The 27,553-nt window shown below is 41.5% G+C and overlaps 1 protein-coding gene across 1 annotated transcript in view; it reads left to right on the top strand.

Moving 5' to 3' along the window:
* Positions 1-27,553, top strand: part of LOC134360020 (M-phase phosphoprotein 9) — a 118,288-nt gene that overhangs the window by 20,510 nt on the left and 70,225 nt on the right. The window contains exons 2-6 of the mRNA XM_063074018.1: positions 18,158-18,290; positions 20,711-20,800; positions 21,416-21,978; positions 22,891-23,017; positions 25,277-25,370. Of these exons, the coding sequence (XP_062930088.1) occupies positions 18,158-18,290; positions 20,711-20,800; positions 21,416-21,978; positions 22,891-23,017; positions 25,277-25,370 (1,007 nt within the window). The remainder of the gene's footprint in view (positions 1-18,157; positions 18,291-20,710; positions 20,801-21,415; positions 21,979-22,890; positions 23,018-25,276; positions 25,371-27,553) is intronic.

Below are 27,553 nucleotides of genomic sequence, written 5' to 3' on the forward strand. Positions count from 1 at the left end.
AGAGAGATGGAGACTATTCAACCCAACAGGGAGAGAGTATTCATTCCACTCCAGAGTTCATAATGTATATACTATGATTGACTATTTCCTTGATAACGTAATATTGTCATCTCAGACCACAGCCCTGTTGCTTTTTCACTGGAGCTGGGTGAATCAATGTAAATACATAGAAATTGGAGGTTTAATCCTCAGCTACTTACAAATCCAAAATTTTGTGAGTATTTAGAAACGCAAATTTTATTGTTTTTAGAGACAAATGATAATAGTGAAACACCCCCAGGACTACTATGGGAAACATGTAAAGCCTATGTTAGAGGATGTATAATTTCTTTTCAGTCTTCCCTAAAGAAACGTAGTAGAGTAGAACAAATAGAACTAGAAGAACAAATACGTAAATTAGACACGGAAAATGCGTGACAACCATCCGCAGAAAAATACAACGGAGTTTCAGCACTAAAATACAAACTTAACCAAATACTCTTCAGAAAGGATGTGCAGAGCCTTTATGTTTGCAAAACAGAATTTCTTTCAATTTGGTGATAGACCACACAAATTGCTGGCAAGACAGCTACGTAAATTGGAAAGTGATCAGGCCATTCATAAAATTAAATTGGACTCTGGTGCTCTGTTGATGTCACACAAAGACATTAATCAAAGATTCCATCAGTATTATGAAAAGTTATATGCATCTCAATCTAATGTACCGACAGGGAGCGTGCATACATTTCTGGACACTTGTAGGCTACCTTCACTCAATCTGACGGAGTGTCGAGCTTTGGAAGCAGAGATTACAAATGACGAAATAGAAAGAACATTAAGATCCCTGAAAAATGGCAAGAGTCCAGGTTCGGATGGAATGGGTAATGAGTTTTATAAGAAGTTTAGTGACTTATTAGCACCTTTTATGGTAAGGATGTATAGAAAGTCGTTTGAAACTGGCAGGTTACCCCAAACCCTGAACGAGGCCATTATCACCCTTATTCGGAAGAAGGACAAAGACCCAGAGAAGGAAGGATCTTATAGGCCGATTTCACTGCTAAATTCGGATCAGAAAAATTCGACTAAAATGCTGGCAAGGAGACTCGGTCAGCAGATAAATAAATTGGTACACTCAGATACACTTTAGGGTTTATCCCTAAAAGGAATTCTTTCCATAACATCAGGCGCCTTCTTAATATAATGCATTCCCCAAGACATCCTAAGGAAGACCTTATAATATTAAGTTTAGATGCTGAGAAAGCATTTGACCAAATGGAGTGGCAATACCTCTACGAGGCTTTGGAAAAAATTCGGAATGGAAGACAAATTTATAACTTGGATTAAGCTACTGTACAGTAACCCTAGTGCTAAAATACTAACTAATCAGACCCTCTCGGAACCATTCATTTTGCACAGGGGCACAAGACAGGGCTGTCCCTTATTGTTTGCGTTGGCCCTGGAACCACTGGTGGAGTCTATACATTCTCACCCCGAAATTTATGGGTACAATACAAATATACTATCAACAAAATTTCCCTTTGTGTGGACGATGTTTTGTTGTTTGTATTTTATTACTGGGCTGCTAACGTTAGCCATATAGCAAACAACAGGAATTCTGCAGATGCTGGAAATTCAAGCAACACACATCAAAGTTGCTGGTGAACGCAGCAGGCCAAGCAGCATCTATAGGAAGAGGCGCAGTCGACGTTTCAGGCCGAGACCCTTCGTCAGGACTAACTGAAGGAAGAGTGAGTAAGGGATTTGAAAGCTGGAGGGGGAGGGGGAGATGCAAAATGATAGGAGAAGACAGGAGGGGGAGGGATGGAGCCGAGAGCTGGACAGGTGATAGGCAGAAGGGGATATGAGAGGATCATGGGACAGGAGGTCCGGGAAGAAAGACGGGGGGGGTGACCCAGAGGATGGGCAAGAGGTATATTCAGAGGGACAGAGGGAGAAAAAGGAGAGTGAGAGAAAGAATGTGTGCATAAAAAAGAGTAACAGATGGGGTACGAGGGGGAGGTGGGGCCTAGCGGAAGTTAGAGAAGTCAATGTTCATGCCATCAGGTTGGAGGCTACCCATATGGAATATAAGGTGTTGTTCCTCCAACCTGAGTGTGGCTTCATCTTTACAGTAGAGGAGGCCGTGGATAGACATGTCAGAATGGGAATGGGATGTGGAATTAAAATGTGTGGCCACTGGGAGATCCTGCTTTCTCTGGCGGACAGAGCGTAGATGTTCAGCAAAGCGGTCTCCCAGTCTGCGTCGGGTCTCACCAATATATAAAAGGCCACATCGGGAGCACCGGACGCAGTATATCACCCCAGTCGACTCACAGGTGAAGTGATGCCTCACCTGGAAGGACTGTTTGGGGCCCTGAATGGTGGTAAGGGAGGAAGTGTAAGGGCATGTGTAGCACTTGTTCCGCTTACACGGATAAGTGCCAGGAGGGAGATCAGTGGGGAGGGATGGGGGGGACGAATGGACAAGGGAGTTGTGTAGGGAGCGATCCCTGCGGAATGCAGAGAGAGGGGGGGAGGGAAAGATATGCTTAGTGGTGGGATCCCGTTGGAGGTGGCGGAAGTTACGGAGAATAATATGTTGGACCCGGAGGCTGGTGGGGTGGTAGGTGAGGACCAGGGGAACCCTATTCCTAGTGGGGTGGTGGGAGGATGGAGTGAGAGCAGATGTACGTGAAATGGGGGAGATGCGTTTAAGAGCAGAGTTGATAGTGGAGGAAGGGAAGCCCCTTTCTTTAAAAAATGAAGACATCTCCCTCGTCCTAGAATGAAAAGCCTCATCCTGAGAGCAGATGCGGCGGAGACGGAGGAATTGCGAGAAGGGGATGGCATTTTTGCAAGAGACAGGGTGAGAAGAGGAATAGTCCAGATAGCTGTGAGAGTCGGTAGGCTTATAGTAGACATCAGTGGATAAGCTGTCTCCAGAGACAGAGACAGAAAGATCTAGAAAGGGGAAGGAGGTGTCGGAAATGGACCAGGTAAACTTGAGGGCAGGGTGAAAGTTGGAGGCAAAGTTAATAAAGTCAACGAGTTCTGCATGCGTGCAGGAAGCAGCGCCAATGCAGTCGTCGATGTAGCGAAGGAAAAGTGGGGGACAGATACCAGAATAGGCACGGAACATAGATTGTTCCACAAACCCAACAAAAAGGCAGGCATAGCTAGGACCCATACGGGTGCCCATAGCTACACCTTTAGTTTGGAGGAAATGGGAGGAGCAAAAGGAGAAATTATTAAGAGTAAGGACTAATTCTGCTAGACGGAGCAGAGTGGTGGTAGAGGGGAACTGATTAGGTCTGGAATCCAAAAAGAAGCGTAGAGCTTTGAGACCTTCCTGATGGGGGATGGAAGTATATAGGGACTGGACATCCATGGTGAAAATAAAGCGGTGGGGGCCAGGGAACTTAAAATCATCGAAAAGTTTAAGAGCGTGAGAAGTGTCACGAACATAGGTCGGAAGGGATTGAACAAGGGGTGATAAAACAATGTCGAGGTATGCAGAAATGAGTTCGGTGGGGGAGGAGCAAGCTTTCTTCCTGGACCTCCTGTCCCATGATCCTCTCGTATCCCCTTCTGCCTATCACCTGTCCAGCTCTCGGCTCCATCCCTCCCCCTCCTGTCTTCTCCTATCATTTTGCATCTACCCCTCCCCCTCCAGCTTTCAAATCCCTTACTCACTCTTCCTTCAGTTAGTCCTGACGAAGGGTCTCGGCCTGAAACGTCGACTGCGCCTCTTCCTTAGCCATATAGCATACTGGATAGATGATACAGTTGTACTTCCAGGATGGTTGGAGATGGAGGGTGAGGAACTTTACTCAGAGAGTGGTGGCTGTGTGGAACAAGTTTCCAGCAGAAGTGATTGGGGCAGGTTCGATGTTGTCGTTTAAAGTTAAATTGGATAGATATATGGACAGGAAGGGAATGGAGGGTTATGGACCCAGTGCAGGTCGGTGGGTCTAGCTGAGAGGAGGAGTTCGGCATGGACTAGAAGGCCAAGGTGGCCTGTTTCCGTGCTGTAATTGTTATATGGTTATATGATTGCCTACCATATTCCATAGGGGCAATCATTATGTCCCCATTCGGTTAAATAAAGCCTGTTATAGAGGCAATCTCATTATCCATAGCACCATACAGATGTGGAGAGAAATGGGGAAGCATTTGAAACTAAGAGCATTATATTTTCTTGTACCTATATCAGCGAACCCCCCTTTTATCCCCTCATCTATAAATGGGGCCTTTGATGCATGGCGAGAATTAGGGATACGCAGCGTTGGAGACTTTGTACATACAGTACAAGGGATTTTTGCGTCATTTCAGCAGCTCCAGAACAAATTTGGATTGTTAAAGAGTCATTTTTTTCAGGTATCATCAGCTAAGACACTATATAAGATCACATCTTTCTGGTTTTGAGATGGCAGAAGCTGGTAAATTAGATAGTCATTTAAGATCATGTTTAGGGACAGAACACATCATCGCCTATCTGTATGATGTCATACAAAACAAGTGTCATACAACAATGGATAATATTAAAAAAAAGTGGGAAAAGGAGTTGAGTACAGAGATAGAGGAGGTTATATGGAATGAGGCTTTGGAATATGTTAACTCCTGTCCCATCAATGCCAGGCATTGTTTAATACAATTTCCTTTTTCAATATTTTTATTAATTTTCTACATGGAATACAGAGTTCAAGAAAAAAGAAATATATCAAATACATTATAATGAATCGCACATACAAACTCCTTACTCTATGTTGATACAAATTGATTAATTCATAATATTGAAATGTAGTAAATTTATTATATGGAAAAAAATGTAACCCACTACCAAGACCAAAGCTAATTAGTAAAGAAGAAAAAAGAAAAAAAGGTATATTATTAGCCATCATCTGTGCTTTAACGGCAAATCAAAGGTTTTGAAAATAGTTCAGAAAAGGTTCCCACAATGTTTGGAAGTCTTGATTAGATTCAGAAATTGAACACCAAATCTTCTGTAAATTTAAGCATGACATCACATCATGCAGCCATTGAACGTCAGTGGGCGGAACCGCATCTTTCCATTTTAGCAAGAGCACCCTCCTAGCCATAAGAGAAATAAACGCCAAAATGTGCAAATTAGATTTCTCCAAAATAATATCCTTTCCTCCAACAATACCAAATAAAGTGGTCAAAGGATTAGGTTTAAAATTTACTTTGAAAAGTACCGAGAAGATTTGAAGTACTTCTTTCCAATATTTTTCAAGACCCGGGCATGTCCAAAACATATGAATGAGTGAAGCTTCTCCTCAGAAATTGAAGTCTGTAAGTCTTGTTCCCAAAGATTTTTAATTTTATCTAAAGGAGCACTTCTCATTCCCAGCAACATATTATAAGTATTAGATATAGATCCATTATAAAAAGGTTTCAAATTAAAAATTACATCTAGTAGATTCTTATCAGGACTTTTAAGAAATGTACATATCTGAGACTGTAAAAAGTCTCTTATTATTTCTCTTTTTGGATCCTCACTTCCTTTATCCCTGAGTAAGTTAACTGACATTTTGGTTGTTAAACGTACTATGAGAATTTGTGTACAATTCCGAAAATACTTTGGCTTATTGAGATTTTCTCTTCCAAGTCCCATTTTTTCTAATTATTTAAAAAAAATCTTCTATGATAGATGTGGCTTTTAAAGAATGGGATAGATTAGGTATTAAATGCTTCCAGGACGTTTTGTGGAGGGAAGTCTCCTTTCGTTTGAGCAACTGTCAGCTAAATATAGCTTACCCAAAACTCACTTATTTTGATACCTACAAATAAGAGACTTTTTACGGTCTCAAATATGTTTAATACAATTTAAAATCCTACATAGACTACATTACTCAAAAGTAAGGATTCAAAAAATATTCGCAGAGGTGTCCCCAATGTGTGAGAAATGCAAGTCCTTGGAGGCAAATTTGTTACATAGTTATGCTTTATGTCCCAGGATACAAGAGTGTTGAAAGCAAATATCTGAGGTCCTATCGAAGGTACTAAAGGTTCAGGTGATACCAGACCCCATTTTAATAATTTTTGGAACTTCTGTGAGGTCAAATAAATTCCAGGCTACCCAGCAACAGCTACTGACCTATGGCATACTTAATGGAAAGAAACTCGTGTTGATGTTCTGGAAAAAGGAGGAAACTCCATCACTCAGACAATGGCTGGCTGCATTAATGGATACTCTGCATCTAGAGAGGAAAAGATACATTATCAAAGACAGACTCAAGGAATTTGAAAAAATCTGAGCACCATTACTGTTGTATTTAGAAGAGACCGACAGCTGAACTAAGTGTGGGGGCGGTAGGACCTAAACAGCACATATGGGAGGGGTGAGGGGAGGGTAGGGCTGGGAAGGGGAAAGGAGACGGGGTGGTAGGGTTTCCTTTTCTTTTTGCTTGTTTACTATACATACATTTATTTGACTTTCATTATGTTATAAGAAAGAAAAGAAAAAAGAAACGTACTTCAGGACATTGTCGGTTGTGGTTAAGCTGATGTTGCTTCACAATAAGAACATTTTGAAAGAGAAATGCTTTTATAGCCTTTTCCAGCTTGATGCATCTCTACAATTCTTCTTCTAAGGTCCTCACAAAGTTGTTTTGATCAAGACATGGTGCACATAAACAAATCTTTCTTGAGAAGAGCAGGCTCCGTCAGTAAGCTGATTTTGTGCATCTTTTTTATATAGGGCAGGGCACCTCTACAACTCGCACCTCCAATCTCATCTCATTGATAGGAGCACCTGACTTCAAATAACTTTTGTAGAAGGCATTACCTCAGAGGTTCACATACTGTTTTGAACCTAGACTGTGATTGTTTAAATGGTGCACTCAGTAATGACGAGAAGTACAATTGTTTGTGTGTTATTAGCTTAGTCAGACTGTGTGTGTCTAGTATTGTGACCTAGATAAAGATCAGGCCACATTTTATGCGTAATTAGTGCAGAAAACCAGGTTATTGAAAGAAAACGTTTTTGAACCCTTTGCAACTGTACATAATTATGTTTACTGCAGAATGGAGCAAGTGATTTTTGAACAACTTAGCAGTGATTCAAGGCTAAAGTACATTTATTATTGAAGAATGTATAAGTTATACACCTTGAGATTTGTTTGCTCACAGGGAGTTGCAAAGCGAAATCCGAAGAACCCAATTTGAAAAACAGACCATTATAAAGGGGGGGGGGGGGAACTACACATTCAAACAATAGAAGCAAACGACAGCCTCCTGAACCAGATTGAGTCCTTGGATCTGCTCCCTGGAGCTGAGTAGGCCCGTGTCTACTTGTATTAGCTATCTCAGTTCATATTAGATAAGAAGAACATCTTGGGAGAGCGAGTGAAATGGGCATGACCCTTTCCTCTAGTCCTGGCACTTGGGCTTTCCAGTCTATCTGGGCCAGTGTTTTAATTGTCCAAGCACTGGGTAGTGCTGCGTTCTAGGACCTGGGCCCTGTCGCAGTGTCACACCTGGGCCGCACAGCCCAAAGCCATTCTTGATCTCATTAAATCAGCTTGGTGCTTGGAGTGATCCAACCTCGCACCCGGGTTAAATAGATGGGCATCAAAACTCTTCTGTATTGACTCCTCTCCAAATCATTCACTCCAACAGTGACAGCGATACCAACTCCATCTGCGATCCTGTCTTGAACACATTGCCTCTTGGCTTTGTGATGCCACACAGCCCGTCCTTCAAATCAACTTCGCCTTCACTTGTTTCTTCATTGTTTGCGGTGATAGTTGAGATGTTTTCACTGACTTGGCGCCAGCTAGAGAGATGCGACAGCATGTGACATTGGATGATGCAGTTTGAAAGTCTTGCATACCTGGTATTTGGATAGTAAACAATTACAGTAACAATGCTTCATATTTAGAAATGATATTTTTCAGTTTCCTTGATATTTTTCAATTTTTTGAATAGGCTTTTGAAAATTCTTTATTTCAATGTCTGTTGTACTTTATTATAGGCATCCATTAGTCTCGTAAGACCATGAATTTGCGCCTTGGAAGGTTTCCAGGGCACAGGCCTGGGCAAGGTTGTATGGAAGACCGGCAGTTGGCCATGCTGCAAGTCTCCCCTCTCCACGCCACCAATGTTGTCCAAGGGAAGGACATTAGGACCCATACACCTTGGCACCGGTGTCATCGCGGAGCAATGTGTGGTTAAGTGCCTTGCCCAAGGACACAACACGCTGCCTCAGCCAAGGCTCAAACTAGTGACCTTCAGATCACTAGACGAGCGCCTTAACCACTTGGCCACATGCCAACACACTTTATTAATAGTATAACATTGACCAAACCATCACTACTTTATCATTTCCTGTCAAGTTCAAGTTTAATTGACATTCGACCATACATGAATAGAATCAGGATCAGGTTTGATATCACCAGCATACGTTGTGAAATTTGTTGTCTTTGTGGCAGCAGTACAATGCAATGCATAATATGTATTATGTATGATTTAATACATATACATACACACTATGGTCTGTGGCCTAATGTAAAAAGCTGTTTCTGAATCGTTGAGTGTGTGCCTTCAGGCTTCTGTACCACCTCCCTGATGGTAACAATGAGAACAAGGCATGTCCTGGGCGATGAGGGTTCTTAATGATGGATTCTGCCTTTTTGAGGCATGGCTCCTTGAAGATGTCCTGGATACTACGGAGGTTAGTACCCATGATGGAGCTGACTAAGTTTACAGCTCTTTGCAGCTTATTTTGATCCCGTGCCTTAGCCATCCCCCACCCCTCATACTAACTGTTGTACCCCCATCAAGGGTCAAAGCTTTAAATGAGCGATTGGGTTTTGGGGGGAAGTATTGAGAAGAAATTCCTTCAAATAGAGACAATATCTATTTGTAATTCTGCATCTACTTTAAAAAGACTCTGGTGGCTCAGTAGTTAAGCATATTTAGGGCAGAGGCAGAAAGATGTTTTGATATAAAGGGAATTAGGGGTATGGGATTAGTGCAGGAAAATGGTGCAAAGACGTACCAGTTAGTAGGTTAATTGGTCATTGAGTACGGCACAGAAACAGGCCCTTCGGCCGTCTAGTCTGCGTCAAAACATTTAAACTGCCGAATGCCGTTGACCAGCACCGGGACCGTAGCCCTCCACACCCCTACCATTCATGTACCTATCCAAACTTCTCTTAAATGTTGAAGTTGAGCTCAAATGCACCACTTGTGTTGGCAGCTCATTCCACATTCTCACCAAGCTCTGAGTGAAGAAGTTTCCTCTCATGTTCCCCTTAAACTTTTCACCTTTCACCCTTAGCCCATGACCTCTGGTTGTAGTCCCACTCAACCTCAGTGGAAAAAGCCTGCTTGCATTTACGATTTCATAATTTTCTATACCTCTATCAGATCTCCTTTTAATCTTCTACGTTCCAAGGCATAATGTCCCTAACCTATTCAGTTTTTCCATATAACTCAGGCCTTTTTTTTCTGTACTCTTTCAATCTTGTAAATCGTTTTGTGATGGGTCCTGGATTAAATCAGGGGATTACTGGGAGGTGTGGCTTGAAGGGTCAGAAGGGTCCATTCTGCACAGCATCTCAATAAATCAGAGGTTCATTTTATTATCAAAGTTTATATGCTTAATAGAACTCTGAGATTTATCTTCTCCAAATTGCCATAATGTACAGAAAACCATAGAAGTAGCTGAAAGAAAGACATCAATGCCCCCCTTGCCCTCTAGCTGTAATCCTCCCGCATGAAAAGAAAAAGAAACAAAAACTCTCGCAAACCCCAAACCCCCTCAACCATTCCCTCACACAAAAACTAACAGATCAGAACATCAAACTCCAAACCCCGGCCTGCCAATTGCCAACAAGAAAGAACGGGCAAAAAGACTTTTTAAAAAAAAACTAACTGAAAGAGGCCTATATGAACTATAGTCTAATCCATAAATCTCAGAATTTCAATAACATCTCAGAGAGCATCAGCATCTGAGGGAATCGACATGAACCAGCATTCTCTCTGAGGGAAGCGACATGAACCAGCACTTTCGAGCAGGCCTCTCTGAGAACCTCTTGCTCTCCTCTATGCTTCAATCTTCCTTGCCACTTCGATCAGTGAGAAATGTGGTTGATCATGGGCCCTCATCTCTTCTCTGAGCTTTTCCTCGTGATAGCTCGTGCTTGCATTTCTTTCCTAGAATTTTCTTGGGGACAGCAGAATGGTAGCTCACTTGATCGAACTACAAACTGTAAGTCACAGGCTTTAACAGTTTTTTAAAAAAAGATGAAAAGAATAAGTAGAAGATGTATAAGAGCTGAAATGATTGACTTTCTGGAAGATGCTGTCTGTGGAACTGTTGTTCACTGGTGCTGTCTTGACTGGAAGTTAAATAAATAAATGGTGCTGGTGTAAAAAAGTGAACTTATTAAACCAGCACAAGGGTCCAAATAACCTACATCCGGTTTTTATACTTTACATTTTGGTCTGTAATCTAGCTATAGAAACATTTAAGATCCTGGGATCTGTTTTCTGCCACTAGATGTCACAAGCGTATTAAATGGAGTTGTGAGTACAACAGGTTTGTTCAGTTTTTCTTGGAGTCCAATCAAACCTTTTTAAAATGGGCATTAGATTGTAAATATTGCTACTGTGATTAAAGATTAAATCTCTATGTTCCTGCATGCAGCTACTAATTTAGCATTACACTTCTTTGATTCAGGAAGGTGGTTTGTAATTAATAATTACGCGAGTTGTTTTTGTTTCCTCTACAGTTTTTATGATGTAAAAATACAAATGCAATATCATTTGTCAAACATATAAATGAAACATCTTCTTTGGAAAAACAAAGCACGAAGATAACATCTAATCTGTACTGGCTTAGTGCAAGAGCAATTCAGCTGCGACTTCTCATCTGTCCTGTTCACTTGGTCCTGCAAATCTTTTCCCCCCAGATATTTTTCCAGGTCTGTGTTGAATATGGTAGTTGAGCTGCTACCATACCAGTTGAACTGTCTATGGCAGTGATTTCCAACTGCTAACCACTTGTGTTAAAATATTTTGTTTATCTATCCTTTCATTCTTTTGGCCTTTATCTTCATTCTGTTTTCTCTGTTGTCTACTTCCAGCAATGGGCAATATTATCCATCTGCCTGGATCTTTCATGTAATAAAACACCCTCCAATTCCTCACAACCTCTTCTGTTCCATGGGATACAATCCCGACTTTTACAGTCTTTCCAGATTACATTTTCCCTTGTCCTTCCTACTATTCTGGCAGATCTTTTCTGTATCCCTTCAAATCCTTCTCATTTTCCTAAAGAACTGGATGCCATCTTAATGAACAAATATTGTTTATATATAAAGGTTCATCAGAGCTTGTGGTTTAAGATGGCGCTGGTGAATCTCAGCGACTTCTAGCTGGTGGCTGATGAAACGAGGAAAGCGACTAAATACTTCAGTTAATTTTAAAAACGCAAATGTCCGGTGCTCTTGATGTGGCCTTCTATATATTGGTGAGACCCGACGCAGACTGGGAGACCGCTTTGCTGAACACCTACGCTCTGTCCGCCAGAGAAAGCAGGATCTCCCAGTGGCCACACATTTTAAATCCACATCCCATTCCCATTCTGACTTGTCTATCCACGACCTCCTCTACTGTAAAGATGAAGCCACACTCGGGTTGGAGGAACAACACCTTATATTCCGTCTGGGTAGCCTCCAACCTGATGGCATGAACATCGACTTCTCTAACTTCCGCTAATGCCCCACCTCCCCCTCGTACCCCATCCGTTATTTATTTTTATACACACATTCTTTCTCTCACTCTCCTTTTTCTCCCTCTGTCCCTCTGACTATACCCCTTGCCCATCCTCTGGGTCCCCCCCCACCCTCTGTCTTTCTCCCTGGGCCTCCTGTCCCATGATCCTCTCATATCCCCTTTGCCTATCACCTGTCCAGCTCTTGGCTCCATCCCTCCCCCTCCTGTCTTCTCCTATCATTTTGGATCTCCCCCCCCCCCTCCCACTTTCAAATCTCTTACTAACTCTTCCTTCAGTTAGTCCTGACGAAGGGTCTTGGCCTGAAACGTCAACTGCTCCTCTTCCTAGAGATGCTGCCTGGCCTGCTGCGTTCACCAGCAACTTTGATGCGTGTTACTTCAATTAATTGCTCTTTTTCTGGTAAATGGTCATCACAAGAAATAGTCTGTTACTTCCCTTTGGGCCTGGAGGCAATTCAATGTGGAAGAATTGGAGGCAAGGCAGTGGGGGCCATCACTGAGAGTGAGGAAGAGCTGAGTTTCAATAGATTTAAATGCTGGCTGAATCAGAAAGGTCAGGTAAAGGCCCAATATAACCCTGAGATTTGTTTTCCTGTGGGCATACTCAATAAATCTATAGAATAATAACCATAACAGAATCGATAAAAGACCATCCAACTTGGACGTTCAACCAGAGTGCAGAAGACAACAAACTCTGCAAATAAAAAAATAATAAAAATAAATAAGCAATAAATACCAGGAAAATGAGATGAGGAGTCCTTGAAAGTGAGTCAGGTTGTAGGAACAGTTCGGTGATGGGGTGATGGGGCGAGTGAAGTTATCCCCTCTGGTTCAAGAGCCTGATAGTAGAGGGGTAATAACTGTTCCTGAACCTGGTGGTGTGAGTACTGAGGCTCCTGTACTTTCTTCCTGATGGCAGCAGTGAGAAGAGAGCATATCCTGGGTGGTGGTGGTGGGGGGGGGCGACGCTGATGGATGCTGCTTTCATGTACTTTACTTAAATTACTCAGGATCCCATGTGCATTTTTTTTACCCACTTTCTCAAACTGACTTGCTAATTTCAATAAACCACTCAGAAATACTCTTAGATCTTTTATGTCCTGTAATCTTTTTAGAATTGTGCCTTCCAGTTGGTATTATTGTCTCTTGTTGTTCTTATCAACATTTAACAGCTAATAAACTCTAGGTTTTATCTGCCACCATCTGCTCATTCTACCTAGCATGTTGATAATCTCATGAAGTCTATTCCTTTCCTCACAGTTTAAAGTTCAAAGTAAATTTTATTATCAAAGTACGTTTATATCACCATATGCAGCCCTGAGTTTAATTTTTCTGTGGGCTTACTCAACAAATTACAGAATAGTAACGATAGCACAATCAATGAAATATCAACCAGACTGCAGAAGACAAACAACTGTGCAAATGTAAATATAAATAGCAGTAAATAATGAGAACATGAGATAAAGAGTCCTTAAAGAGATTATTGGTTGTGGGAACATTTTAATGATGGGGCAAGTGAGTGTAGCTATTCCCTTTTATTTAAGAACCTGATGGTTGAGTGGTAATAACTGTTCTTGAACCTGGTGGTGCAAGTCCTGAGGCTCTTGTACAGGTGTCCACCGCTTTTCGAACGTTCGCTTTACGAAACCTCACTGTTACGATAGACCTACATTAGTACGCTATTTTCGCTTTCAGAAGATGTTTTCACTGTTACGAAGGAAGGCAACGCGTGATTAAAAAAATCAGCACGCGATAAAAGGCAGTGCGTGTCCCGAGCAGCCGCTCTCCCCTGGATTCGGAACGGCATTGCTTAAACATGTGCTTGTGAGCAGCCGTTAGCAAGATGAGTTCTAAGGTATTGGAAAAGCCTAAAAGAGCTCGTAAGGGTGTTACACTTAGCATAAAACTAGACATAATTAACCGTTTTGATCGTGGTGAACGAAGCAAGGACAAAGTGAGTTTGGCTTGTGGAAGCTGACGAAGATGATGTTGAAGAGGTTTTGGCATCCCATGACCAAGAACTGATAGATGAAGAGTTGATGCAATTGGAAGAGGAAAGGATAACAATCGAAACCGAATGCTGTAACGAACGGACCGAAAGTGACTGTGTGAGATTTTCGCTGCAATGATAAAGTACGACTTTAATTTTGAAAGGTTACGTGGGTTTAGGGGATATTTGCAGGATGGTTTGAATCCTTATAAACAACTGTATGATAGAAAAATGCGCGAGGCTCAGCAGTCAAGCAAGTCTTCCACATCAGCCACAACAGACGACGAACCTTGATCTTCGACATCGAGGCGGGCAGTCATAGGAGAAGAGGAGCTGCCTGCCCTGATCGACGATGAGCTGACACCCCCCGTGTCTCACCACCCCAACACCTGGGCCCCGGACAGATACTGTACCGATTCGCAGAGAATGCAGCAGTAGCCGGGAGGCACACGGCATATCTTTAAGAAAAAAGCCGAAATAAACATGCTAATTAATTAGGTGTCGCCGACACGTAATTGTCGACCCAGATCAGTGCCGATTTCCGATTGCATCGCCTCTGATCTGGGCTGACAATTACGTGTCGACGGCACCTAATTAATTAGCATGTTTATTTCGGCTTTTTTTCTTAAAGATATGCTGTGTGCCTCCCGGCTACTGCTGCATTCTTCGCGGCAATGTATCGGGTTGGCGGCCCGGAGGGTGGGGGCCACTGCACCACCCAGCCTGCGACGACTCAGTCTAACACACCATTCCCGATTCCGGTAAGTGATACTACACTGTACATACATTATTTCTACTGTGTATAGGCCGTGTATTTTTACGTGTTATTTGGTAGATTTGGCAGCCTCATAGCTTAAAGGTTACTGGAGAGCGCGTTTATACCAACAGCGCTTGCGTGAGATTTTTGCTATCGAGATCTGTGTAGGCAATCGTTGTAGAGAAGTATTTCTACTTTATATAGGCTGTGTATTTATCATATCATTCCTGCCTTTACTATATGTTATGGGTATTTTAGGTTTTATGTGTTATTTGTCATGATTTGGTAGGTTATTTTTGGGTCTGCGAACGCTCACAAAATTTTCCCATATAAATAAATGGTAATTGCTTCTTCGCTTTACGACATTTCGGCTTACGAACCATTTTATAGGAACACTGTACCTTCGGATGGCGGGGGAAACCTGTACTTTCTACCTGATGGCAACAATGAGAAGAGAGCATGTAGATGTGCTCAGTGGTTGGGAGGACTTTACCCGTGATGAACTGGGCCAAATCCACTACCTTTTGTAGGATTTTTCGTTCCAGTGCATCCAGTACACATCTATAGAAGTTTGTCAACATTCTATTATCTCTACAAGTTTTGCTTCTCCCGTAGATAATGGAAATTATGGCCTGTATACACACACACACGCATCATGAATATATCCAGTGTTCCTTGTACCAAACCTCATGGAGACATATTGTACACCTCCCTTTAGTCTGTAGAGCAGCATTTGGCTGCTGGTGACATTTTCCACATTGCTGTGTAGCCCCTTTTATTTCATGGCTCTAATCTATTATGTGGTAGCATATAAAATGTATGTTTGTTTTAAAAAAAGCATGTCTGGGTGTATACACATATATGTAAATATATGTTAAATGAGGACCCGAAACACTGGATGACCCCAGGTTACATCACTGATGATATGTTCCAGTTCATCCTAGGATTTACCTCAGAACCACTCTCCTCCCCTTTCTTCCATTTCCTTTTCTTTCCTTCCTGAACACTCCTTGTATGGAGAAGTAATTGGAATCCATTCTTGCCCTTCTTCAGCAGTGTTTGTTATTGTCACTTTGTAGAAATCTTGTGTGCTTATTTGCATTTGCAGCTGAGCAAACTGGTTAAACCCACTGCTTCATTTATGTAGAACCTTTTGTATTCTGTCTGATTCTGCCCAAAAATGTTCTATTACTTGTTCTGCTACCTTTTGTACCTCCTAATAACTCTTCCATACTTTCAATGTTATTTTCATTTTCCAAAATCTCAGTTTTTTTTGTGTGTGATCATCTAATAAAAATTGGACCTATGCTGATCCTTCAATGCAGTCTGCTTTCTGGGTAGCTCACAGTGACTGCTGTTCACCTGTTACAAACTAAGTGACTTTACTTGTCAGTGCTTCCAGCTCTTTTATTAATTCTGATATTTGATATACACATAAATTCACATTTTTTAGTACAAAGTGTAGCTCTGAATGCAAGGTGCCTTTTTAAGATGCATGCAGTCAGTGTATTTGTATCTGGGCTTATTCTTAACCAGTACATTTACTTACTTGCTTACTGCCCATTATGTCTCTGGCATTTAGGACAGCAATGAAGGTCTTCATCCTCTGTCTGTATAGAAGGATTCTTCATTGCTGTTTCTGTAATAATTTTTTTTGACCAGTCAAGGTTGTTAACCCTGAGCTGAACCCCCAAACCTGGAGGACTGGTGGACCACGCTTGATCTGGCCTCTACCCTTTGGCCTTTTTGGCACGGGTGACCCTACCAAGAGCCAAAGTGCAAGGCCCTGACTCCAGCCAACGTAGCTCACTTGGTCCTTAAGGCATAGAAGCCTTCAAACCCTATGACAAGGTTGTGGTCTTCTTGTAAGAACCAATAAATTTGTTAACATGAAAGTCTGCAGATCTTGGAAATCCAGAGCAACACATGTAAAATGCCGGCAGAACTCAGCAGGTCAGGCAGTCGACTTTTTGGGCTGAGACCCTTCATCAGGATTGAGACAGAAGGGGATAGACACCTGAATAAAAAGTGGGGAGAAGGGGAGGAGGATAGCTAGATAGGCGAGGAGAGGTAAAAGACCTGAGTAGGGAATGGGGGGGGGCGGGGGGAGGAGAGGGAAAAATATTTGTACCAGAAAGAGAAATTGATGTTCGTGCCGTCAGGTTGGAGGCTGCCCAGATGGAATATAAGGTGTTGCTCTTCCACCCTGAGGTGGCCTTCTCTTAGCAGAAGAGGAGGTATGGATCGACATGTCGGAACGGGAGTGGGAATTAAAATGTTTGGCCACCAGGAAGTTCCCAGGAAGGCTTTTGGTGGATGGATAAATATTTTGCTTGAATTAGAAATTTCAATATTACTCAAAGATGGTCTAAATTTTGTAGAGAAAGAATTTCTTTGTATTGGGTTAGAATAATATTTTCGAATGAAAGGTTTTACAATTGTGCCAAGAATTGTGAAAAGGGAGAATCTTCTCCATGTATGTTATTATTCTTTTGTTAGCTGTAAAAGTATACCTGGACTCTTGTAAGATGGATGGTAGAAATTATGTCAAACCTGTTCTAGTTAACTTGGAAACGGGCCCTTCAACTCATAATTTCACCTGACCATCGAGCATCCTATTTACACTAATATGATCTTAAAACCCATTTTATTTCCTCCAGATTCCCATAAACCTCCTCCAAAATCTACTCCCGACGTCTACATTATGGCCAGTTTAAGTAGCCAGGGCTATTTGCCAATCTACAAATGTTTGGGATGTGCCAGTAAAATGGAGCACCTGAATGAAATGTCCAATGTGCCGTGCTCCCAGTTCTGCTCCCCTACACTGGTAAGCCCCGTCGTAAATTGGGGGGCCGCTTTGTCGAGCAAGCCCATCTGCCGCAAGCGGGGCTTCGCAGTGGCCAACCATTTTAATTCTGATACCCGTTCCCATTCCGACATCCGATGCTTGGTCCATGGTCACCTCTTGTGCCAAGGTGAGGCCACTCTCAGGATGGAGGAACGACATCTGGGTAGCCTCCAACATGATGACATGAGTATAGAATTTCTCCCTTCTGTAAACAAATTCCACCTCCCCTCTATTCCCAACTTTTATTTCTTGGGCCCCTTCCTCCTTCACTTTCTCCCATGGTCTACTCTCCTATCCTATCAGATTCTTTCCTCTTCTTCTCCAGCCCTTGACCTTTCCTACCCACCTGGCTTCACCTTCTAGCTTGTCCTTCTTCCCCTCCCCTGACCTTTTTATTCTGGCATCTTCCCCTTTTCTTCTCAGTCTTGAAGGAGGGTTTTGGCCTGAAATGTCCACAATTTATTCACTTCCATAGAAGCTGCCTGACCTGCTGAGTTCCCCCGGCACTGTGTGTGTATTGATAGAGAGCATGTGCAAACTCCACAGAGCACTGAACCTGGAACTTGATTGCCAGTGCCACTTTCTAATCTCGATGAGTAGTAAATCCTTATTTTAGTGCATACATGCACATTTTAGGCCCATGGCAATATTAAAATGTATACTGCAACCTTACTTTGTGTTTAAGAATTGATATCAGAACTGTGCTGACAGTATGCCTGTATGTATATTGATTCTAAAACGATTATCATTGATTAGTAGGGTAAGCATATTGTTGTCTGATAATTGCACTCTAATTGTTTTTGTACTCTACAATTAGGTTCTACTTTCAAGAACATTTGAAGAAGAGTTTGCTGTCAATAAATCCAAGTGCCCTTCAAACCTTGGAGACTTTAATGCAGGAGATTCAAAATACTAGTCGGGCAGATCCTGAGATTCTGAAGAGTTGTGAGGTTGGTTGTTTGATTTGATTTTGTAGTTTAAATGTTTCCAGACTATGAGTTAATGTACCACTGGATATGTTTATAAAGTCAAACAAGCCAAGGTTTTGTTCATAAGAGTGCACTGATTTGTGATTTTTGACTTATTTTTATGAATTCTAGATGAAATACAAATTCTCCTGATGTTCTTTCTAGTTTGTTCCTTCCTTGCAATTTTGAAATGTTTTCCTTCTGAAAACTCAGTGTTACCTTGTCAGGAGTCACTTTAAAATCAAGTTGTAAGTTGCTCCCTTTACTTTTGTTCTGAGATTGTTTCTCATCTCCTTTCTAGTTGAGGGACAGAGGGGGATAGATTACAAATTAGTAATTTTATTTTTTGTTTTTGTTTGTACTTCTAGAAGTATTTACTGCTGCTGTGTTGTAGTAGGAAAGGAAGAAATTGTGCATTTTCCTTGGTGACTTTCATGTCTTTGGGATGACCCAAAGATGTTCAAAACCAGAATTCCTTTAAATGCCAGTAGATATGGCAGCCAGTTACAAAACTGCTACGTTAGAAAAATCATCTATCATAGTTTACTGTCACTTAAAGCTGTTGGCTAAGATTTCCTGTTATTCAAAAGCATGTCCTGGAATCATCTTTGTGTGTACCTGCCCACCTGAACTGGGAGTCAGGACTAATTGCCATTCTCTTAATAGTTTAATGCCAAATTGTTACCTTTATTATGTACATAAGTTTTGGAATGACACTTGAACTTTCAATCTCTCATCTCCAAAGCTTTTACTTAGTCAAACTCTCTAGCATTGTGTCCCAGTGCACATTATATCCCATATTATGAGTTATAGAGGATTCTGTAAAAGAAATCATATTCTGAATTTATTGGGATTGGTTTATTAGTGTCAGATGTATTGAGATGCAATGTAAAACTTGTCAAAGTTCGAAGTAAATTTATTATCAAAGTACATGTATGTCACAATATACAATCCTTAGATTCCTTTCCCTGTGGGTATACTCAGCAAATCTATAGAATAGTAACTATAACAGGATTAACGAACGATCAACCAGAGCACAGAAAACAAATGCAAACATAAGTAATAACAATAAATAATGAGAACATGAGATAGAGTCCTTAAAGTGAGATCATTTGTTGTGGGGATATCTCTGTGTATGTAGTTATTCCCTTTTTTTCAAGAGCCTGATGCTTGAAGGATAGTAACTGTTCTTAAAACCTAGTGGTATGGGTCCTGAGGCTCTTGTACCTTCTTCCTGATGGCAGCAGTGAGAAGAGAGCATGGCTTGGATGGTGAGGATCTCTAATGATGGATGTTGCTTTCCTATGACAGCATTTCATATCGATGTGTTCAATAGTTGGCAGAGCTTTACCTGTGATGTACTGAGCCGAATCCATTACCTTTTGTAGGATTTTACGTTCAAAGGCATTGGTGTTTCCATACTAGGCTGTGATTAGCCAATCAATGTCCTCTCCATCACACATCTATACAAGTTTATCAAACTGCATTTTGTTCATACAGATCAAATCATTTCACAGTGCATTGGGGTAGAACAAGGTAAAACAATAACAAAATGTAGAATAAGGTGTTACAGCTATAGAGAACGTGCAGTGAAGGCAGACACTAAGGTGCAAGATTATAATGAATACAGTACTGTACAAAAGTCTTGGGCACATATATAGGGTGCCTAAGACTCTTGTACTGTATTAATTTTATGTATTGCACTGTACTACTGCTGCAGCAGCAAAATAAACAAATTTCATGATGTGTGTATGATGATAAACCTGATTCTGATATGGGTCTCTATTGTGGACTGAGAGTGGGAAGGGAGAGGGAGAGGGGAGGGAGCGGGAAGCACCAGAGAGACTTTCTGTAATGATCAATAAACCAATTGTTTGGAATCAAATAAGCTTGGCTGGTTTTATTTATATGTAATATATTTAGATTGTGAGATCAAGAATACGTCTTATCATACTTGGCAACCATTTAATAGTTTTATAACAATGGAATCGAAGCTGTGCTTTAGCCTGGTGTTCTGTGTTTTCAGCTTTTGTATCTTCTACCCAGTGGGAAAGTTGACAATGGGTGGGGTGGGGTTTTTGATGCTGGCATCTTTACTGAGCCAGTGAGAAGTGTAGCTGGTCAGTGGAGTGGAGGCTAGCTCCTGTGCTGTGCTGAGCTGTGTCCACAATTCTCTGCAGTTTCTTTTGGTCCTGGGCAGAACAGTTGTCGTAATGAGTCATTATTGCATCCAAATAGGATGCTTTTTTGATGTGCCAATTTAAATATTGCTAAGGGTTGATGGAGACATTTCAAATCTCTTTAGCCTCCTGAGAATGTAGAGGCCTTGGTGTTACTTCATTACTGCATATACAGTGATTGAAAAAATACTGATGTAGGTGATGTTTTTTGTGGATTCTTAGGTAAGATGGCTACAACTATTTAAACTAGTGGAGAAACAGTACCAAGACCAAATATTGTCTCAACAAGATCAATACCAATGTCAAATCCAAGTGAGTAAAGTGCATTTTTGATTATGTTAAGCTCATGCAAGTATCATTACTGGCCAATGGAGCTTGTTTCACACTCAGCCATTTCTGGCATCTCTAAGCCTGAATGCTTGAAACTGCAGTGAGCAAAACGGTTCTCAATTGTTCTACTGTTTATTTCTTTCCAGCTACGTGGCAAGATCACTGTTTTTTACATGAACGAACACGCACGCACCCCCCCCATTTAAAATCTGTTCGCTCTAAGCAAGGTGTACAGTCTAATGGCCACACAAATGGTGCTAGTTAGAAATTGTTTGGCAACATTCTCCTGTCCCAATTAGGTAGCATAGTGTCACAAATAAAGGAAGGAATCCCAGCTGTTTTCTTGATCAGTATTTAATCTTTCAGTTGTCCCAAGTAAGCAGCTGCTCTAATTAACTGATGGCCCAAATAACCGGAATCCACTGTATTGAAATGTCTGAAAGTCAATTTATATTGTATCATGTGTAATATTGCTTGCCGCTTTCACCCTGACCCTTTAAATTGTAGGAATGTGTAATGAATAAAATGAAGCTTACTTCTATGGGAAAATATTGTCAGTTTAGTATCTAAATTATATTTTCAACCTGCCATTTCTAGCTTATCCAAGATGAAATCAAAGCACTAATCCAGTTACAAAATGAAGGTGGTGTCAAACATTGTACAGCCAGATTACCATCACCTTCAAAGCACGTGGATGACTTGACTGTATGTGATACTGTCAATGGGCATCACGTAGAGGAGTTGGGACATTCTGACTGTGGTAAAGCAAAGGGACAACTACCAGCTACCAGCCAATGCAGTGATGAAGAGAGGCAATTGAGAGACAGCATGGAATTGAATTGTGCAAGTGAACAAAATAATTTTCCAAGCTTTGATGCAATAAATGAGGCGAGATTGAATACTCCAGACAGTACACAGACAATGAAGGAGAAAGATTCAATACAATTCCAGCAAAACCAATTGAGTCTTCCTCATCTGAAAGAAAATGGACACCAAGCATTCATTTCTGCTGCTGGTGATAAGCAGTCTTTCACACTTAAATTTTTAAGCAAACCATTTCAAGACTTGAAGATAAATCAGGGAGCAAATAACAGCAAATCTGAGATGGAAATTAAAATGGAGACTGAAAGTCAGCTTGGCAAACCGAATAATATCAATGGGTATGTAACAAAGCTTTGGAAAACATGCAAGTGATAATATTGTTAAAGTTGATGCTTAATGTAAAATTCATGGAAATTTCACTTTGCCCATTTAAAACTTAGTCATAAGATCTAAACTTAAGTACCATATTGACAGTCAGGATTGAAATGTTCTTTTATGACAGAAAAATTCAGAGACCCTGTTCAAATAAGTATGGGATGTTCTGTTGAAGGTGTATAAGATGTTGGTGAGGCCTAACTTGGAGTATGGTGTACAGTTTTGGTCACCTATCTACAGGGAAGATGTAAGTAAGGTTGAAAGAGTACTGAGAGAATTTACAAGAGTGCTGCCAGGACTTGAGTTGTAAGGAGACATTTAATAGCTTAGGACTTTATTTCATGGCATATAGAAGATTAAGGAGAGATTTGATAGAAATATACACAATTATGAGGGGTATAGATAGGGTAGATGCCACAAGCAGGCTTTTTCCACTGGGGTTGGGTGTGACTACAACTAAAGGTCATGAGTTAAGGGTGAAAGGTGAAACATTTATGGGGAACATGAGGGGAAGATTCTTTACTTAGAAGGTCTTGAGAGTGTGAAGTAGGCTGTCAGCGCAAGTGGTGCATGTGAGCTTGATTTCACTGTTTAAGAGAAGTTTGGATAGGTACATGGACGGCAGGGGTATTGAGGGCTATGGTCGTGGTGGAGTTGATGGGAGTAGGCAGTTTAAATGGATCGGCACTGACTAGATGAGCTGAAGGCCTGTATATGTGCTGTACTTTTCTATGACTGTATACTCTGCCTCTGTCACAAGTAGCTCTGCGTATCGTGAACGGAAGTGGGAACTGGGCAGTTCAGTTTTATGTGTACATGGATACCGCAAAGTACTTTATTTTGAATACTTCATTCATTTAAAATTTTTTTTTAAGTTTGACGTCTTGGGTACAGAAGGTTAAACAGAAGAACTGGAAATCAAAGTCTGGAACTAGGACCTCGTGTGATACTATGCAGCCACAAGGAACCGGGCAGCTACCGGAGACTGAAACGGCAGAAGGTGTAAGTGTGCTGACAATTGAAGTTTCTCCAGCCATTGTTGTTAATTATTTACAGAAGGAATGATGCTAATTTGATGTTCTGCAGTTTCCAACAGACTTGCACCATAATAAATATCATCCTGATTATGGAATCTTAACTTAGTTTTGCTGCTTTTCTCCGAGAGCTGATGAGCCATAGTTTACCAGCTCTGAGAGAAGTCAAGTAGATCAGGGTTGTAATTTTGGCAATTGCACCTGTCATTAAGAAGAGCCTTGGCTATTATGAATATAGCTTGCCAGATTTTATTTTTGTGTATTGAAAGTTTTCTGAAATTACTACTTAATAGAGGCAACCTGAAAAAAAAACATAGTTTTATAGTGGCAAGTAAAATCCTTGATTTGTGTTGGTTACACCTCTGAAGCATTAAACACAACTGTTTACCAGGTAGTTTCGATCAAATTCGTCACTAAATCTTCAGCTTCAGGTAAACACAAAATGGAGGGCCTCATGTTTAATGCCTTGTCTCATTAGCATTCATTTTGAGAGGACCAGAATATAAAAGGGAAAGGTGTAATATATGTTGCTGCCCGTTATGTTGCTGGGGTTGAGGGCGGCAATGAAGATCCATCATCTCTGGCGGTGTTCAGGGCTTCCTTCATCATGTCAGTAGCTCCTTTTCAGTTTTTGCAGGTCATGGGTGGAGTCTCAGGAATACCGTTGCACCCAGATGATAAGGATTCTTCATTGCTGCTTCCATAACAATTTTGTTTCACCAGTCAGGGTTGTTGGACCTAAGTTGAACCCCTGAACCTGGACCTCTCTGTCTGGCCTCTACCCTTTGAACTGTTTGGCATGGATGACCTAACCAAGAGCCAAAGCATAAAGCCTGGACTCCCGCCAGCATTGCTTTCCAGGTCATTGAGGCACGCAAACTTCCAAACTGTGACAAGTTTGTGCCTCTTGGAGGAAGGGTGGAATGCTGAAGTATTATAATGCATCGGGCAGACCACATTTGGAGGATTGTGAGCAGTTTTGGGCTCCATATTCAAGTAATGATGTGCTGGCATTGGTCCAAAGGAAGGTTATGAGAATGATCCTGGTGTGAGAAAGTTAATTTATGAGATGCATTTGATGAGAAAGTTAACATATGGGCCTGCGTATGCTGGAAACTAGAAAGATAAGGGGGGGGGGAAATACCAAATATTGAAAGGCTTAGATAGAATGGACATGCGGAGGAAGTTTCCAGTAGTGTGAAAGTCTGGAACCAGAGGTCACAGTGTCCGAATAAAAGAATATCCCTTTAGAACTGAGATGTGGAGGAATTTCTTTAGTCAGATGGTGATGAAATTGTGGAATTCACTGCCACAGGGGATTATGGAGCCCAAGTCATTGGAGGTTTCTCATTCGTTTGTTGTGTACAGTGTTGTATGATGTGGGTGCTCATGGCTTTTCCATGGCCATGATTGTTCTTGGCAATTTTTTCTACGCAAGTGGTTTGCCATTGCCTTCTCCTGGGCAATGTCTTTGTACGACGGCTGACCCCGTCGTTGTCAATACTCCTTGGAGATTGTCTGGTGTCAGTGGTTGCATAACCAGGACTTGGTGATGTGCACTAGCTGCTCAAACGACCATCCGCCACTTGCTCCCGTGGCTTCATTGACCCTGATCAGAGGAGGGCGGGGGTGGTTGAGGCTAAGCAGGTGCTGCACCTTGTCCAAGGGCGATCTGCAGGTTAGCAAAGTGAAGGAGTGCCTTACATCTTCTTTGGTAGAGATGCATCTCCAACCTGCCACCCACAGGGATTGATAGGTTCTTTAATAGTAAGGGTGTTAAGTATTACGGGGAGAAGGCAGGAGAATAGAGTGAGGGAATAAATAACTCAGCTCTGATCAAATGGTGGAGCAGCCTTGATGGACTAAATGGTGCAAATCTGCTCCAATATCATGGTCTCTACTTTCCAGAGAAGTGCGTTTGTTTCTTTAAAAAAAAAATTGTGACTGCCTTTGCAAGCTTTCATTGTGCACACTGTGTAGTCATGTGGGGAAAAAAAAAGACAATTGAAGACTTGTCAGTTATGTACAGAATACTAACCCCACCACAAATACTTGTAATGGGTCAAGAAGACTCAATGCTACATTCTTTAGGTATTTTTAAATGGATGATCATTGCAATTCAGGGTCTGAGGGCAAAGAAATAATGAAGGATAATATTTTGGAGATTTAAGACAACTATGAATATTTTTGTGTATAACACAACTCTACAATTATTTCCAATTTTCAGGTTCACTTGCCATCTGCACGTTCTTCTCCCAGCTGCTCTTTCTACCTCAGCAGACCTTCCAGCAGTCCAAATTCTTTGGTGTCCAGTGTTTCAGGTAGATATAAGCTTGAGCGTCTTTGATTATTTGAGTTTCAGTTCTGGTTAATTTTGTATGCTGGTTGACCTTGTATCTTTCTACAGGTCAGTACATTACAGAAGACTATACACAGAATGTCGTAAGATGTTTAGCAACAACAGGTATTCCCAACCTTTTTATGCCATGGGACCCTACCATTAACCGAGAGGTCTGTCACCCCCAGGGTCAGGAGCCCTGAAGATGAATGTTTTTCTCTATGGAATAATTACATATGCCATCATGAGCTCTGTTCTGGGCAGTCCCCTAATTTTCCAACTTTATCTTGTATAGCTCAAAGGTGAATTACACATGGTGTGGAATCTGACCTCTGCTTCCATTCCAGAAAAATACATTTTGTGTTCAACACTCTGCACCATTATTATGAGCTTGGGTTTTATTAGGAGCTTTTTATTGGCTTGGGAATTAAAACATTTTCTAGTGAATGGCATCCTGTTGTGCCAAGATGAGCCTACCCTCAGGGTAGAGGAACAACACCTTGTATTCAATCTGGATCGCCTCCAACCTGATAGCACGAATATCGATTTCTCCTTCTGGTTTAAAAAAAAAAATCCCCCCCTCTCTCCTCTTCTGTTTCCCAGTCTGGCCTCCTGCCTATCATCAACCCCCCCCACCCCAACTCCCCTGCAACCCCAGGTCCCCTCCTCCTTCCCTTTCTCCTTTGGTCCCCTCTCCTCCTTGTCGGATTCCTTCCTCTCCAGCCCTTTGTATTTCTTACATACCTGGCTTCATCTATCACCTTCTAGCTTGTCTTAGAATCGTAGAAAAGTACAGCACAGACAGAAGCCCTTCAGCTCATCGAGTATATGCTGAACCATTTAAACTGCCTACTCCCATCAACCTATACCGGGACCATAGCCCTCCATACTTAAATGTTGAATTTGAGCTTGCATGTCCCCTTGCACTGGCAGCTCGTTCCACACACTCCTGACTCTGAGTGAAGAAGCTCCCCCTCATGTTCCCCTTAAATATTTCACCTTTCACCCTTAACCTATAACCTCTAGTTTGAGTCTCATACAACTGCAGTGGGAAAAAAACCTGCTTGCATTTACCGTATCTATACCCCTTATAATTTGTATACCTCTGTCAAATCTCCTCTCAATCTTCTATGTTCTTGGGAATAAAGTCTTAAGCTATTTAATGTTTCCATATAACTTGGGTCCTCCAGTCCTGGCAATGTCCTTGTAAATTTTCTCTGTACTCCTTCAACATTATTTGCGTCTTTCCTGTAGGTAGGTGACCGAACCTGCACACAATCTCCAAATTAGGTCTCTCTGATGTCTTGTACAACTCCAACATGACATCCCATCACCAGAGTACTCAGTACTCTGATTTATGAAGGCCAATGTCCTAAAAGCTTTTTTATGTCATTTCATATGAACTAGTGGAGGAATCAACAATAACTGAGGACCTCCATGTATACACAAATGCAAGGATTGTCCTTACACTGTGAATTAATGACCAAGGGTGGAATGATCTTGGTTCTGGAATGGAGACACAGAGATTGGATATTTGTTTGCAGGTGACTCTATTCTAAAGTGCCTGCTTCTTCTGATGCTTTTGTTAAAATCGTTCAAGAAAGACCTACTGCAGCTCTGGTTTCAAAATAAAGATCTCAAGCTCAAAAAAAATTCATGTCATTCCCCGATCATCTGTTTTTTGGTATTTTTATCTTATTCAGAGGGACAATGTGGAACGGGCCCTTCTGGCCCTCCAGGCTGTGCCATCCAGCAACACCCGACATAACACTAGCCTAATCGCAGGGTGATTTAAGGCCTAATTCAGAACAAATAACTAACCTAATAACCAATATGTCTTGGACTGTGGAAGGAAACTGGAGCACCCAGTAGAAACCCACATGGTCACAGGGAAAATATACAAACTTTCTTATAGAGGATGCCGAAATTCAAAGGTTCAATTTAATGTCAGAGAAATGTATACAATATACCATCCTGATATGCTTTTTCTTTGCAAAACATCCATGAAAACAGAGAAGTGCCCCAAAGAGTGTACGACAGTTAAACGTGAGAACCCCAAAGCCCCCCCCCGCTCGTAAGCGGCGTCGAACAACAATCCTCTCTCCCCCACTGGCAAAACAAAAAGTGCTCCCGCTCTGAGCACAAGCGTGAGCTAAGCGATAGCGT

The sequence above is a fragment of the Mobula hypostoma genome, chromosome 21 (genome assembly GCF_963921235.1).
Source record: "Mobula hypostoma chromosome 21, sMobHyp1.1, whole genome shotgun sequence".
Taxonomy (NCBI): domain Eukaryota; kingdom Metazoa; phylum Chordata; class Chondrichthyes; order Myliobatiformes; family Myliobatidae; genus Mobula; species Mobula hypostoma.